This window comes from Bombina bombina, chromosome 3, assembly GCF_027579735.1.
Source record: "Bombina bombina isolate aBomBom1 chromosome 3, aBomBom1.pri, whole genome shotgun sequence".
NCBI classification, from domain to species: Eukaryota; Metazoa; Chordata; class Amphibia; order Anura; family Bombinatoridae; genus Bombina; species Bombina bombina.
This window is the reverse complement of record NC_069501.1, coordinates 497,653,643-497,668,640: the sequence shown is the minus strand read 5'-3', so window position 1 is coordinate 497,668,640 and position 14,998 is coordinate 497,653,643. Positions and strand designations below refer to the sequence as shown.

Genomic DNA, 14,998 nt, shown 5'->3' with positions numbered 1-14,998 from the left:
TGTTGCTCAAAAGGTTTCCATGTTGGTGACTCAATAAATTGGAGTTTATAGATAAAAGCAGTTGTTAAATCATGTATAACCAAGAGTCACGGTTAACTTGTATTATAGAATGAATCCTGATCATTATAGAGAAAGGCCTGACAAATGCCGATAGCCAGGGAGTCATTATTTTTGTCCCCTTTTAGATTATTCTACCTAAGGGATTAAATGCCTACCGGTCGCTAGCCGTAGAACAGAATATAAAAACACTTACTCTATAATGAAATAAAAACACAACAACTTTTTATGGGTAAAATTTTAACCGTCACAGGTTAAACATTTATTAACTAACTAAGAAACTATGGTAACCAACAAGGTCAGATGGCGGCTGAACGAATTGCTATAATGACAACCCGGCACAGCAGAAGGTAAACGGCCCAAACGGAAACTGCAGCAGAGCGGGACCTCTGCTCATAGAAAAATTGCTACTAAGGGGTTAATGAGATCACGTGACCCACCCGCAAGGGGAAGGAGGGGCACCTCACGTGCACATGAGGCTATCCACCCCTCACACTTTTAGATTGGTCATCACTCCCCCTGTTCACCCTTTCCAAGGCAACAGGGCCGTTACCTCCCGCCGCACGGGCATGGAAATAAGGACTACCCCCTAAAATGGGATCCGCTACTCAGCCGCCAGAAGCCAGGTATGCCGGATATGGTAGACCAATAACTAAATAGGTTGACAAAGTTAGCCTGAATAGGCATACCCGTCGCCCAACTAGGGGACAAAATTTTAGATTTGAAATGCTCAATCAATAATGTGGCTACTAAATTAGCCTGAGAAGGCATACTTAGCGCCTAGAACAATAAATTAAATTTGGAAGCCATCTTGTAACAGGGAAGGGAGGGAGGGGAAAGAACTCGTCTGCACCGGATTCCAGGAAGAAGAGGGCCAGGAAGCTGATGATCCCCACTTTTAAGGTGAGTAGTGGGCCCCTCCCTTGCATGCAACATTGTTGCAACTAACCTCCCTAGCCAGCCCTCTTCTCCTATCTCTCCCTACGGCTTTAACCCTTAGCTTTGCTCCAGGCCCAATTGTGCCCTACACTGCCTTAAGGGATTAAATGCCTACCGGTCGCTAGCCGTAGAACAGAATATAAAAACACTTACTCTATAATGAAATAAAAACACAACAACTTTTTATGGGTAAAATTTTAACCGTCACAGGTTAAACATTTATTAACTAACTAAGTAACTATGGTAACCAACAAGGTCAGATGGCGGCTGAACGAATTGCTATAATGACAACCCGGCACAGCAGAAGGTAAACGGCCCAAACGGAAACTGCAGCAGAGCGGGACCTCTGCTCATAGAAAAATTGCTACTAAGGGGTTAATGAGATCACGTGACCCACCCGCAAGGGGAAGGAGGGGCACCTCACGTGCACATGAGGCTATCCACCCCTCACACTTTTAGATTGGTCATCACTCCCCCTGTTCACCCTTTCCAAGGCAACAGGGCCGTTACCTCCAGCCACCAGATAGCATTAAAAATGATAACTGTGCCGCCACCGATAAAGGACAAACACAACCCAACCGGACTTAAAGGAGGGTTACTATGGCCTTACGGATATCCTTTATAAAAATATCTAGGGCAACTGTCTCCAAATGTACCCTATCCTTCCTATAGTAATGGACCTTGTCGGCTGTTAGAGATTCGTGTTTAACCACGAATCCCCCATTACCTGTGACGGTTCTAGCAACTGAAGAGTTTATCTTCTTCCTAACTTTGTAAGCGGCGCTGTGGGAAGACATGTGACGCCATTCCAACCTGGGAACTATATTGGACCAACCGACCAACATGTTCGGGATGCGAGCTCTGATCCATGCAATATCTGCTTGCATGATTTTGATAAGCTCCAAGACAGGAATGGCGCCCATATCATTGCCACCCAAATGAAGGATTATAACATGAGGTTTACCCCAGCGTACTAGGGCCTCTGAGATGCGTGATGGAAGCGCTGGCCAACACATCCCTCTCTCACCTAACCATCTAATTGACACTTGGGTGAAAGGGAAACCTAAATTCTGCCCCCCCCGGAAGGGCCGAACTACGTATGGAGGCCCAATGAACGTAGGAGTGCCCCACGATCCATATCCTTTTAGCGCCGCTGACAGGTCCTGTAAAGACACACGAGATTAGTACTGAAAACAAACACTACTAACCAACATATTATTCAACAACCGGTCGAATGTAACCCTTAAACTTATTGGAATGCCATCTACCCAAACGGCAAATGGCTTCCACGGAAGAACCCTGCAGCGCGGCATTAGTAGCTGCCCCTATGCGGAAAGAATGGGGGGCTATTTTCGACACGTCCAATCCAGCATGCGCAGCAGCCCTGGCTAGCACCCTACGGAACTGGAACAAAGATAGAGAAGTCCGGTTAGCATGGATTAACAAAGGACCCTGTTCCTCTGGTCTGTGTTCTAAAAACTGGTTAACCGCCATCACCGGGCAGCAGCGACCGCTAGACTGAGGAATAGGTATCCATGCCCCTTTGCCCTCTTGATCAGTTTTGGATCTAGGCAAATAAATTAAAAGTGAATCTGCTCCAGCCCTGACGTGGCCGAACTGAAGGCCCTTGTCAGTGCAGGATTTGGACGGCGCCACGAGCTCACTTATACGAAGCGCAGCCGAATAGGCTAATAAAAACGCAGCTCTAAATAACAAAAACTCATAATGCGTTGCGCAGATGTCCGGCAAAGCGTCCACAAGCCGCTCGAGCCGGTCATGCGTGATAGGCTCCCTAGAGTCCTTTTGCTGTGGTTGGAGCTTGCCCCAACCTTTGACAACTTGACGCACAAATTTTGAACTACCCGGATCCGGCAAAGCAAGCGTACGATAAAAGAATGACAAGGCAGCCAACCGAGAATGAACAGCCCCCTGCCGCGAACCCTTTCGCCAAAGACTCACCAGCCAATCACATACCGTGTCCTGAGACGCTTCAATCGCCTCCACATTCTGACATCGGCAAAAGTCTTCCCATTCACGCCAAAGCCTGACATAGGAGCACCATGTCCTAGGGGCAAGGGACGCCCGCACTAGAGGGAGCAAGGATATCCAGGACGGAGAAGCTGCCAAAGGAAACCAGGACAAGTTAAGCCTTCTAATGCAGCATGAGGGGCCAAACGTCTGAACGTCACCCAATCAAACCTGGATAGTGCATCTGCCAATACATTATTAACCCCCGGGACGTGTCGCGCTTGAAACTGGATATTAAGTTCAAGACAGCGTAACACCAGATGCCTCAGTAAACAAACTACAACCGCAGAAGTGGCCGAAAGACTGTTCACCGCGTGGACGACACTGAGATTATCTGTGCAGAAATTAATCGTCCTGTTTGCGAATTGATTGCCCCAAAGTTCAACCGCCAAAACGATAGGGAAAAGCTCCAAAAGGGTAAGGTTACGTGTTAAGCCCCTGGCCGACCATTCTGGCGGCCAAGGGCCTGCACTCCATTCCCCTCGGAAATACGCCCCATAACCCTTTGACCCTGCGGCGTCAGTAAATAAATGCAACAACTGACTGGAAATGGGCTCAGATCGCCATAATCGAATCCCATTGAAATCCTGAAGAAAAGTCTTCCAGACTCTCAGGTCAGCTCTCATGCCTTCTGAAATCCAAATTTTTTCAGAAGGTCTGAGTTTGCCCTTCAGCTTAGCTTCCAATCTCCGATTGAAAACTCTCCCCATGGGGATAACTCTGCCTGCAAAATTCAGAAGGCCAAGTAATGACTGTAGCTGCCTAAGCGTAATGGTTGCCATGGAAACAGCCGCTTCAACCGCCTCAAGCATGTCCCGTACTTTGCCATAAGGCAGCCTACAAATTCTGTCGACAGTATCAATTTCGATACCCAGGAACGTAATACAAGTGCCCGGGCCCTCAGTCTTGTCTTCAGCCAGTGGGACACCGAATTGCAACATAAGGATTCTCATGGAGTCCATCAGCTGCTAACATTCATTAGTTCCCGGACTCCCCACCAAGAGGAAATCGTCCAGATAGTGAGCAATGCTGTTATTAACTGCCTGTTGCTCAAAAACCCAGTGCAAAAATGTACTAAAGGTTTCAAACAAGGCGCAAGAGATGGCGCAGCCCATAGGCAAGCACCTATCTACGTAAAACCCCTTTTGAAATTTGCAACCCATCAAATAAAATGATGAAGGGTGCAAGGGCAGTAGGCGAAAGGCGGATTCAATATCCAGCTTTGCCAACAAGGCGCCCGCACCTACCCCCCGCACCAAGTCCAGGGCGCTATCAAAGGATTGATATCGCACTGAGCTGAGTTCCGGGTCAATAGCATCATTGACGGAATAGCCCCTAGGGTGGGATAGGTGGTGTATTAGACGGAATTTTCCCAATTCCTTCTTGGGTACTACACCAAGTGGTGAAATGACCAGATTCGGCAAAGGGGGCGAGGAAAAAGGACCCACTACCCGGCCCATAGATATCTCCTTATCCAGCTTGTCCCTAACAACCGAAGGGTGTTGGTAAGCTGATTTGAGGTTACGATAGCCTCTGGAACCTTTAATGGCTTTTGTCACAGGTATACGAAAACCGTCCGAAAAGCCTTGAAAAATTAAAGACGCTGCGCGCGAATCTGGGTACACCCTAAGCCATGGCTCAAGGGCGTGCACCTTCACCGGTGTTGGGGCCTTTTGCAACAAGAGAGAGCTTGTTCTGTGCTCTACCGGATGCTGAATCCTTCTTTCTGGCACACTCGCTCCCGGAGTGTGACCCGGCACAGTATCGGCATACGTGCCTGAACGCACATGAATTACCTCTGTCACATTTATTATCTTGAAATGCCCAGCAGGTACCACCTCTGCGCTTCGTTTTGGAAGCACGAAAGGACTGATTGCTAGAGGGGGTGGAGGAGGAGGGTGACCCCTGCGGGCCGAGGCGTTGCCAAAGATGCGAGTCAGTTGTATCAAAGGTGAGCACAGGATTACCCGCCATCTTTTGCCTAAACTCAGCATCATAATCTCTCCAAGCCCCCTCAGCAAACTTCCTCTGAATCCAATGGATATTATCAGTGTATTTAAGGATAGCGTGGCATTGGCTCGGGTATTTCTCCAGGTAGCAAGAGGAGAAAACTCTAAAGCAAATTAGCCACTCCTCAAAAGTTTCAGGACGCTTAAACCTTTTAGGTCCAGTACCGTCCGCGCTCTTCTCTCGCTGCCTACAAGCTTCAGCAGATAATTCAAATATATTCACATATTTGCCTTGCTGTATTTTTCTAATTGTCCTTGGTTTCAAATGACCATGCAATGAGGGAGTGTAAGATGGGAAGGAATCGCCGTGTAAGGCCACTTTCCTTTCCGGAATTAAGTTAATAGGCGGACGCTTGTCCCCCACGATAGTGGTGCTCTGCAAAGTTTCTGGGGAACCTATCGCAAGCTGCGCCTGCGCCATGCTGCCAACTGCGCCTGACTGCATTACCTGCCACATTTTCTTTACCATAGCAAACATGCGCTTTTGACCCTTACCCCTTAGCCCAAGTGAAGTGTCACTGTCACACTCTGATTCTGAAAGGGATGAGTCAACCTGGTCATGTCGGTCATGTGTAAATGTAAAGGGCTTACCAGGAATGGCCACTGCGCCGTCCTGATGCTCCATACCGGAGGTGGAAGGACCAGGAACCGCCCCGTTGTCTCGCTGTAAGGAATTAGCCGTGCTCTCACGCTGCTGTGCATCCGCCTGCTCCTGTGGAATAACAGCCGAAGCCGAAGGCCTATCAACCTGGTTTGGTTCCATGCTGTGATCCCCTTGTGATGCGTTCTGTAAAAAAGAAAACAGGTCGCGAGCACTACGGACACCGGCAAAGGGGGGGTTAATAGGGCCCAAGCCTGACCTAGTATTTGCATGTAAGCCTGCCTGTCCTATTTCATTTGCCCTTTCATGCCCCACATTCACGCTGCTACCTTGTAACTGAACCAATGAAGCAGGATTGTCCCTTATCTCATGTGACCGTGATGTTGATATCACATTCAAAGCATCATTTGTACTACTTCGTACCCTCACATTCGAAACACTCATATGATCAGCTTGTGCATTCACACTAGAATTCCCCAACTGCGCCACAGCGAGTGCATTCATATTGTGACTCATAGGATCAGCCTGTGCATTCACACTAGAAATCCCTAACTGCGCCACAGCGTGTACATTCATGTGGTGTGATGGCGCACTACTTAGCTGAGAATCTGCCCTAATTTGCTGAGAATCTGACCTATTGTGCTGAACTTCAACATTAACTTGCCCCTGCGCGTTATGTTGCTGCGCCGCAATAACCTGACTCTGAGCGTTATGTTGGCGTGCCACATTAAATTGTCCCTGAGCCTGGGCGTGCTGACCCTGCGGTTCAATCGCACTTATTAGCCCTCCTGGATTGAAATCTGATTGATAATCTATCGCCCTGGTTCTCGCTAATATGCCCCTACCTAAGGGGTTCAACCTATTAGCTCTCGTTGAAACCCCCCTCCTACTTTTAAGGCCTCTATGCATGACCCCGCTAATTGAATCCTGAGCCCCGCTGCCAGTAAATTGCAATCTGGTATTAATGCGAGATGGCGCCTTCCGTTGCCGAACTTGAGGACCCCTTCGGCCCCATAACCCACCGCCGGCCGACATCCTCTCATGATGCTCACCTTCCCGGAGCTGCAGAGGATGCGACCGTCCCCTCGAAGTCCCGACGCTGAAACCGGAAGTGGATGGGCGTGTGACCGGAACTTCCGGTTGCGCACTTACCATTGGACCCTGAGGACCCGCGGCCTGGTTTGGAGGACCAGACACCGACGTCGCGTGGAGCTGGACCAGAGGACCCGCCGGAGAACCTGGAGGACCCGACGGAGGAGCCTGCATACCCGCCGGGGACATCGCCGCAACTAAAGACGCCAGGATGGAAGACACCGCCGAGACCGCCGACGGAGGGATCGCGGACATGAGGGAGGATACCGCTGCTTCAGGTAAGCCCTGCTGAGGTGTGGAGACGGGCTGGGGGGCTAATAGTGGCAGAACAGGGGCTTGTTGCGCAAGCGGAACCACCACAGAAGCGGGCCCAGCTATTGAGAGGGCATGCTGCGCCGGCGCCGAGGCTACAGATTCAGGCCCATCTGCCAAAGTAGGCAAAACGGGGGTCAATAGAGAGGGGCCCCGTGCAACGGTTAAATCTGCCTCAGTGTCTGTACTTGCCCCGCGTGTTGAGCCCCTATCTAACCTGGGCCTAGCTACAGGGGTAATTGCGGTTTCAACATAGGCCTCAACCGGTACATGTGAAGCTGCTGAAGGGGGACTGGAAGCCTGAGGCCTAGCCTGAGGGCCAGTTGCTTGGAGACAGGCTGATTGCTCATCCGGCCTAGCCATTGCCACTGAGGCATAGGCTGAATCGTCTCCTTCCACCCCCTCACCTGCTGCATGGATATCTAACCTGCTAACTGTGTGACTCATAATGTTTGTCTGTGCTATACTAGTACTAGGCCTAGTCTCAGTAGTGTACTGTGTAGGTGGAATTATGTCATCTAGCTCTTCAATGTCATCCAGTGTACTTATCTGTTTTTTCTGTTTTCCAGATCCAGGTTTCTCAAACACCAACTCGTGGAAGCGTTGAGGAGGGAGTTTGGATCGTCTGGATCGCTGCATTGTTCAAAGAAATTAAGAATTACCCTGAACAATAACAGAAAGAACTCGTCTGCACCGGATTCCAGGAAGAAGAGGGCCAGGAAGCTGATGATCCCCACTTTTAAGGTGAGTAGTGGGCCCCTCCCTTGCATGCAACATTGTTGCAACTAACCTCCCTAGCCAGCCCTCTTCTCCTATCTCTCCCTACGGCTTTAACCCTTAGCTTTGCTCCAGGCCCAATTGTGCCCTACACTGCCTTAAGCTTAAATATACAAATTGCTTCAATGTGCTGACTCTTCAATATTCTGGCTGCCTCTTGGTTCAATTTTAACTCCAGTGAGGATGGGTCACTTGCACTTGCCTTATGGTACAGAAAACTAAGCTTCATATTTGTATAAACACAAAATTTAAAAAGGTGGAGGAAACTTGTTTATGTTATTTATGTTATTTTATGGAGCAAAGTTACTGAAAGTAAACCAATAAACAATGTCTGCCATTTCAGGCAATAATCTACTAAAAATTATGATTTAATACAGAACAGTGGTATGATTTAGTGGTGAAAATGATTAGTACCCTCTCCCCCCCACCCCCTTATGTGCCCCCCCCCCTATATATTTTTCCTAGAGTCGCCATTGCTAGAGGGATTTGGCTGTACCTCACTGACGAGGCCCACAATAGGCCGAAACGTATGTCTGGGGTTTTGCTGTTTCTCTCGTTCAGAAAAGGATTGCCTGGTATTTCGGGGCTGGACTGCGCTGTTAAGTCGGGATCAGACTGATATACTACAGGAAAGTTCTTCTCTGTGAAAGGCACACATTGAGCAAAAAGAGGCTGCTTCTAGGGTGGTAACTAGCCATAGAACAAGCTATTATGCTATTGTTCATTGCCAGGTTGAGCGCTTCTCTGTTTTTATTTATGCATACACTTTCTGTCTATCTATATAGGAGGATCATCACCTATAGAGTAAGTACAAGCAACTCCTTTATAGCGCAGTTGTATCTATCAATATCTTGCCTGTCTGCATCCGCAGCTTCCCGTTACTATTGCAACCAAATTCCGGAACGAATCTGATGTAATATTTTAGGTGCTTTGTCCTAGCTTTTAGCTTCAAATGTGGTTATTAGTGGCGTATGATTTGTTTTTGTTCTTAATAGTTGTTAAGTGTAGGATATTTTTGTAATTATTAGTTACATAAAGCCCCCAAAAAATATGGCAGATGAAAGCAGCTAATTTTTGTGGAGAATGAATAATACAGCAATGTGAGAAAAAATATAAATATTATGAGCAGTAAAAAAGTAGTGCGGCTGGAAAGCTGTGCAATGATCCCCATTGCTGCAATAATGTAGGAAAAACTAATTTGCGATTTACCTTTCCTTGTCTTTCCCCTCACTCTGTGTCTCCCTTGCCTTCTCCAAAAGCACTGCTTTATTTTAAAAAATATATAAACAAGCTTGTAAAATGCATTAAATTCTTCAACTTGCCCATACATATGTTGCACTTGTTGCTGTAGAAGTTTCACTAACGCATACCTGTCGCACCCAGGATGTAACCGTCTAGCACTCTTTTCCTCTGCCGATCTTTAGCATAGCACGCAAAGGCAGGCTGCTTGATTGGTAAGCAGCTAAGGAGGATTACACAATAAAGCAGAAATATAAGGGGTCACCTTGCACACACTATGGTACTGTTTCGTACACTGGAATCTTCCTGGTCTGAGTGGCTCAATCAATACCAGCTGACGTGCCCCTAACAGATCGCTGGATTTCTCCCACACACTCATCCATGGGTAAAAGAAATTTGAAACACAAGTAAGGCATCCAGCACTACCATTGGCCTCAAAGTTCCCCGGTCTAGGCCACATCCCCACCCACAACCACACTGCTGAACCTTCCTCCCTACCCCATGAAAGTCCCATCCACCGGCCCAGTCAGACAGCCAGGTAAACATATTTTTAAAAATGAATGTTAAAAAACAAAACAAGGGGGGACTTCCGGGCGGCGGCCATGACTGGTCGCATAAAACCATCCTGCTCCAGTGTTCAACCTTTTTAGGGTTATTATTACAGCTCAGCCAGCTCATCTGTCTACTTTATACCTTGATCCCTGCAATATAAACGTTCCTGCATCTGATGAGCCCAAAATTACTGTGACAAGCGATCACTGCGAGCTCCCGGAGCAAATTATCAGGTTGAGGCCTTTAATCTACCCCCCCGGCGAGGCCTGTCTGGGCCTTGTCGTTACGCAGCACATAGTGCTGATCGTTAAGTATCTTAAGAGCCCTGGTATCACTTACCGTGTGAGGAATCTACACTAACTACCGGATGGAGTCTATCGACTTGTATAACCAACTGAGGAGCCTCTTAGATGAGCATTTCCTACGTCTAGAGTATGCGCTAGCTGCAGCAGGGGGCATTTACTGTAGCTCCGAATGGCGCTGTCTTACAGAATTCACGAAGACTGTTCTATGCGATCCTGCCGACAAGAACAAGAAACGGACCACAGCATGTCGATCCGATGTCCTTTCCACAGGTGGCTGCCCTCCGGGTGAATTGAGCGCATCAACCTACTCAGACCGCAAACTAGAGAACAAAGCGACACCCATACCTACACATGTTCACTCTCCCCCTGTCTCGAATCCGGATCCCGGGACAGTGGCAGACCATCACTTCATGAAAGATCAAAGAGGTAGGAGCATCACTATTCATTCGGCCATTATGTTACCACAGCTAGCAGTGACGCTGCGGGGCAGTGATGTGGGGCCCCTCATTGCCTCTGCAACCCAGGCCACCTTTCTACCTACCTTCAGACCCGGCTCCTTGGGGGACACTAGCAGGCTGCCAACTTCAGGGGGTCTTGTTTGCCAGGAATACAGCCGTTTGTTATACGGACCCCTCCCAATAGAACGGGTGTGGGCTAGACATTGCTTTACAGAATGCCCAGAGTGGAGATGGAATATTAATATCTACTTTGAATTTACACGGCTCCCTGCATATCTGATCGTTCAAGATTATAAAGTTCCCCATAAACATTACTGAGGTGCTCATTGTGATGTTATACTCAATTGATCAGTCTCTCATATCAGAACATGTAATCTATGTTGTTCTCTACATGAATGAACGCTCACAAGTGTGTAGGCTTTCGTGAACAGTTATGGGACTTTGCCTGTGAATTTACACTCGGTTAGAGAGAATTTCGTAATGACAGGCAGTACTTTATATCTTATATGTTGTTATTTACAAATTGGTTAATGAGTCAACTTTCTCTGTATCTGGGACTAAAGTTTTGCATTATTTATCACACCTTTTAGTTCAAGATCCACCGAGGCAACTAGAGCTGCATATTGAAGTTATTTTCTTCTACACATGGACACTTGCTAACTATAATACTTCAGTTTGAATGCTAGCTTAACTGTATACCTGCAGGTTGAATATGTTTTTAACACTTCCAATGTAAAGCTATCAGCTATCCCTTATGCGTATTAAGATCGCCTTTAGTAGTGGTCGCTCACTAGTTATTTACTATTTACTTAATATGTTTTCATAGGGTTAATTATAGAAATGCACCCGTTTTAAATAATCCTAGGTCATATCTTGATAGTTCCTGCTTAGCTGAAAATTGACATACAGGATGCAGTGGCTATTTACATTTATCGCTAGGTTAGACAGCACCCAGCAGAAACGAAGCCCCTACCTAATATATATTTGCTGGTCAGATATATTTACTCTTTTCCAATTAGCAGTATTTTTTATGCCACTGTTACCTCTTATTTTGATACCTACAGTTATGCCTAAGAAAAGTTATGTTTTGTCTTCCCTTGGTGTGTTGTGGGATCCCGCTGCCCACGGCCGGGGCGGCCGGGTTTCCATTTTCCCGCACTGGGAAAATAGCAGGTGATTCATATCTAAATCTATCTTGACCACCCTAATAACGCGTCTAGACTAGAAGTTACCATTCATTCCCAGAATATGACATAGGTGCTAAGTTGGCTACCCTTTCATTGCTCCCATGTTTGATATTTGCATTACTAAATAAATTCCAGCCCAAAAAGTATGACTTTTACGAGCTATGTTGCCCTACCAATCAAAGCATGCCCCCAGATAACCAATAGCTTACAGTATGTAGAATACATTTTTCAAAACCTACTCAGCAATACTAGGACTCTGAAACGGTCCCTGTCCCTGCTTCTAATTCCCTTTGTATTAAGCGAGAGTGTACCCTCCTGCGACCCCAGATAATTGTTTCATTGTTTCGATTCTAGTATTTAGCGGGGCTCCAGTTATATCCCTATATGTTAGACCCCTACGGTAAATCCACTCTCCTAGTAAGTCAATCTAATTTCCTCCTCTACTGCATAAATATCCAGGAACATTAGCAATTGATCCTACAGTTATTTGTTTTAACACAGCTAAAGGGTTGTACTTATCAAACTTAACTTGAAAAAGAAAAAAGAGGTTTTCATCTAGAGATCCAAAAGCGGTTGTAACTGAGGTCCAAGAGTGGCCTCTAAGGTCAATTAGGGAGTACACAGAATATTAGGCATTTAACATGTATACTTTGCTCTAAAACTTACTTCTTGGAAATTTACTATGTTGTAGCACATAATTGCGCTATGTTTTCCCTGTATTTCATTATCATTGTGTTCTGTTTTTTCAAACTTCATGTATGCCTCATTTTGAACCTCAATAAAAATTATAAAAAAAAAAACAAACAAACACTGGCCCAATTTGGTGTGTGCATAATAAAAACACAAGTGCAGTGTTTCCAGAAGAGGTGTGCATGCACCCACCTTAGAGTGAACGGTGATCACCACCATCTTTTAAAGGGGTTACATGTTTAAAGGGACACTGTACCCAAAAATTTTCTTTGGTGATTCAGATTGAGCATGAAATTTTAAGCAACTTTCTAATTTACTCCTATTATCAAATTTTCTTCATTCTCTTGGTATCTTTATTTGAAATGCAAGAATGTAAGTTTAGATGCCGGCCCATTTTTGGTGAACAACCTGGGTCGTCCTTGCTGATTGGTGGATAAATTCATCCACCAATAAAAAAGTGCTGTCCAGAGTACTGAAACCAAAAAAAAAGCTTAGATGCCTTCTTTTTCAAATAATGATAGCAAGAGAACGAAGAAAAATTGATAATAGGAGTAAATTAGAAAGTTGCTTAAAATTGCATGCTCTTTCTGAATTACAAAAGAAAAATTTGGGTTCAGTGTCCCTTTAAATATTGTGCCCTTAAGACAGGCTGGATTTTTATTATGTACTTTTCTGAAGTGACTGAACAGGCTGTGTTCCTTATATCCTATTTCAATATTTCTCCTACATTGGTGTGTCCGGTCCACGGCTTCATCCTTACTTGTGGGATATTCTCATTCCCTACAGGAAGTGGCAAAGAGAGCACAACAGCAGAGCTGTCCATATAGCTCCCCCTCTAGCTCCGCCCCCCAGTCATTCTCTTTGCCGCTCTGTACAAGTAGCATCTCCACGGGGGTGGTAAAGAATATGTGGTGTTAGTTGTAGTTTTTTATTTCTTCTATCAAGAGTTTATTTTAAAATAGTGCCGGTTTGTACTATTTACTCTGCAACAGAAAATGAAGAAGATTTCTGTTAAAGAGGAGTATGATTTTAGCACCAGTAACCAGTGTTCCCTCTAAGGCCAGATTTTTGTGCGGCCCAGCAGTGAAACAGTTAATTAGGTAACCACACCCTGCAATTAGCAAACACTGCACAATGCAGATGGTAAGGTATGGTTCTCTTGTTAACTGTTTCACTGCTGGGCTGCATACAAAACTGTCCTTAGAGGGAACACTGCCAGTAACTAAAATCCATTGCTGTTCCCACGCAGGACTGTTGAAACCAGAGAACATCAGTTGGGGGGGGAACAGTTTGCAGGCTTAACTGCTTCAGGTATGATCAGTCATTTTTCTAACAAGACCATGTAATGCTAGAAGACTGTTAGAAATTCCCTCTGGGATAGGTAAGCCATTTTTTCTTAGACTCTGTATAAAATGATGGCTTATATTTAGGGCTCTATGCTGGTTGACACTATTGTGGGCTTTAAAATTGATTGCTTTTTAGCATGTTTTTCACTATATATAAGGTGTTTTTTCAGACTTTAAAACACTTTTGGGGTTTAATTTCGGCCTGGCACTTATTTGGACATCTAAATCTAGTCAGAAAGGCCCCTCCACTCTGGAATGAAGAGGGAGGAGGCCTCTTTTTCAGGCCTCAATTGCGCAGTTGATTTTGCCTAGGCAGTCCATGCAGCTTCATGTGGGGCATCAGAAGGACTCCAGAGAGGCTTATTTCCTACTAAAATAATCCCTAAGCAAGGTAAAGACTACAGGGGAAGCTGTAGCATAGTACTGTAGTGTGTTAACCGGTTAATAACTGTTATTAGCTCTGGTTTGGGCATTAAGGGGTTAATTGGTCTGAAAATGTGTGTGCAATCTTTTCAAAGCATTAAGGCTCTGTGGTGAAAATTTCATTAAAATCGGATGTTTATTTCATGGTTTTTTGAAGAAGGAGACTCCATATGATGAAGTCATGGACAGAATTCACGCACTGAAGTTGGCTAATTCCTTTATTTTAGATGCCGCTTTTCAATTAGCAAATTAGCGGCGAAAAATTCAGGTTTTGCAATAGTGGCGCGCAGGGCGCTTTGGCTAAAATCTTGGTCGGCGGATGTGTCGTCCAAAACAAAATTGCTTACTATTCCTTTCAAGGGTAAGACCCTATTCGGGCCAGAATTGAAAGAGATTATTTCAGACATCACTGGGGGAAAGGGCTATGCCCTTCCACAGGATAGACCTTTCAAAGCAAAAAATAAGTCTAATTTTCGTTCCTTTCGCAATTTCAGGAACGGACCGGCTCCTAGCTCTACAGCCTCTAGACAAGAGGGTAACACTTCCCAGCCCAAACCAGCATGGAAACCATTGCAAGGCTGGAACAAGGGGAAACAGGCCAAGAAGCATGCTGCTGCTACCAAATCAGCATGAAAGGATAGCCCCCGATCCGGGACCGGATCTGGTAGGGGGCAGACTCTCTCTCTTTGCTCAGGCTTGGGCAAGAGATGTCCTAGACCCCTGGGCTTTAGAGATTGTCTCTCAGGGGTATCTCCTAGAATTCAAGGACCTTCCTCCAAAGGGAAGGTTTCACATGTCTCGCTTGTCTTTAGACCAGACAAAGAGATGGGTAACAATTTTACCAATGATCCAGGAGGGTCAATACATGACTACCGTGGACCTAAAGAATGCATACCTGCATATTCCGATCCACAAAGTTCACCATCAGTTCCTAAGGTTCGCCTTCCTGGACAAGCATTATCAGTTTGTGGCTCTTCCCTTCG

At 45.9% G+C, this 14,998-nt stretch overlaps 1 protein-coding gene across 4 annotated transcripts in view; it reads right to left on the bottom strand.

The window, feature by feature from the left end:
* Positions 1–280: 280 nt before the first annotated feature.
* The window catches only part of IP6K3 (inositol hexakisphosphate kinase 3), a 165,599-nt gene continuing 150,881 nt past the window's right edge, over positions 281–14,998 (bottom strand). For all 4 annotated transcript variants that reach the window (XM_053706855.1, XM_053706856.1, XM_053706857.1 and 1 more), the window contains one exon: positions 281–5,820. In XM_053706855.1, coding sequence (XP_053562830.1) covers positions 4,663–5,820 — 1,158 coding nt within the window. In that variant the 3' untranslated portion in view covers positions 281–4,662. The remainder of the gene's footprint in view (positions 5,821–14,998) is intronic.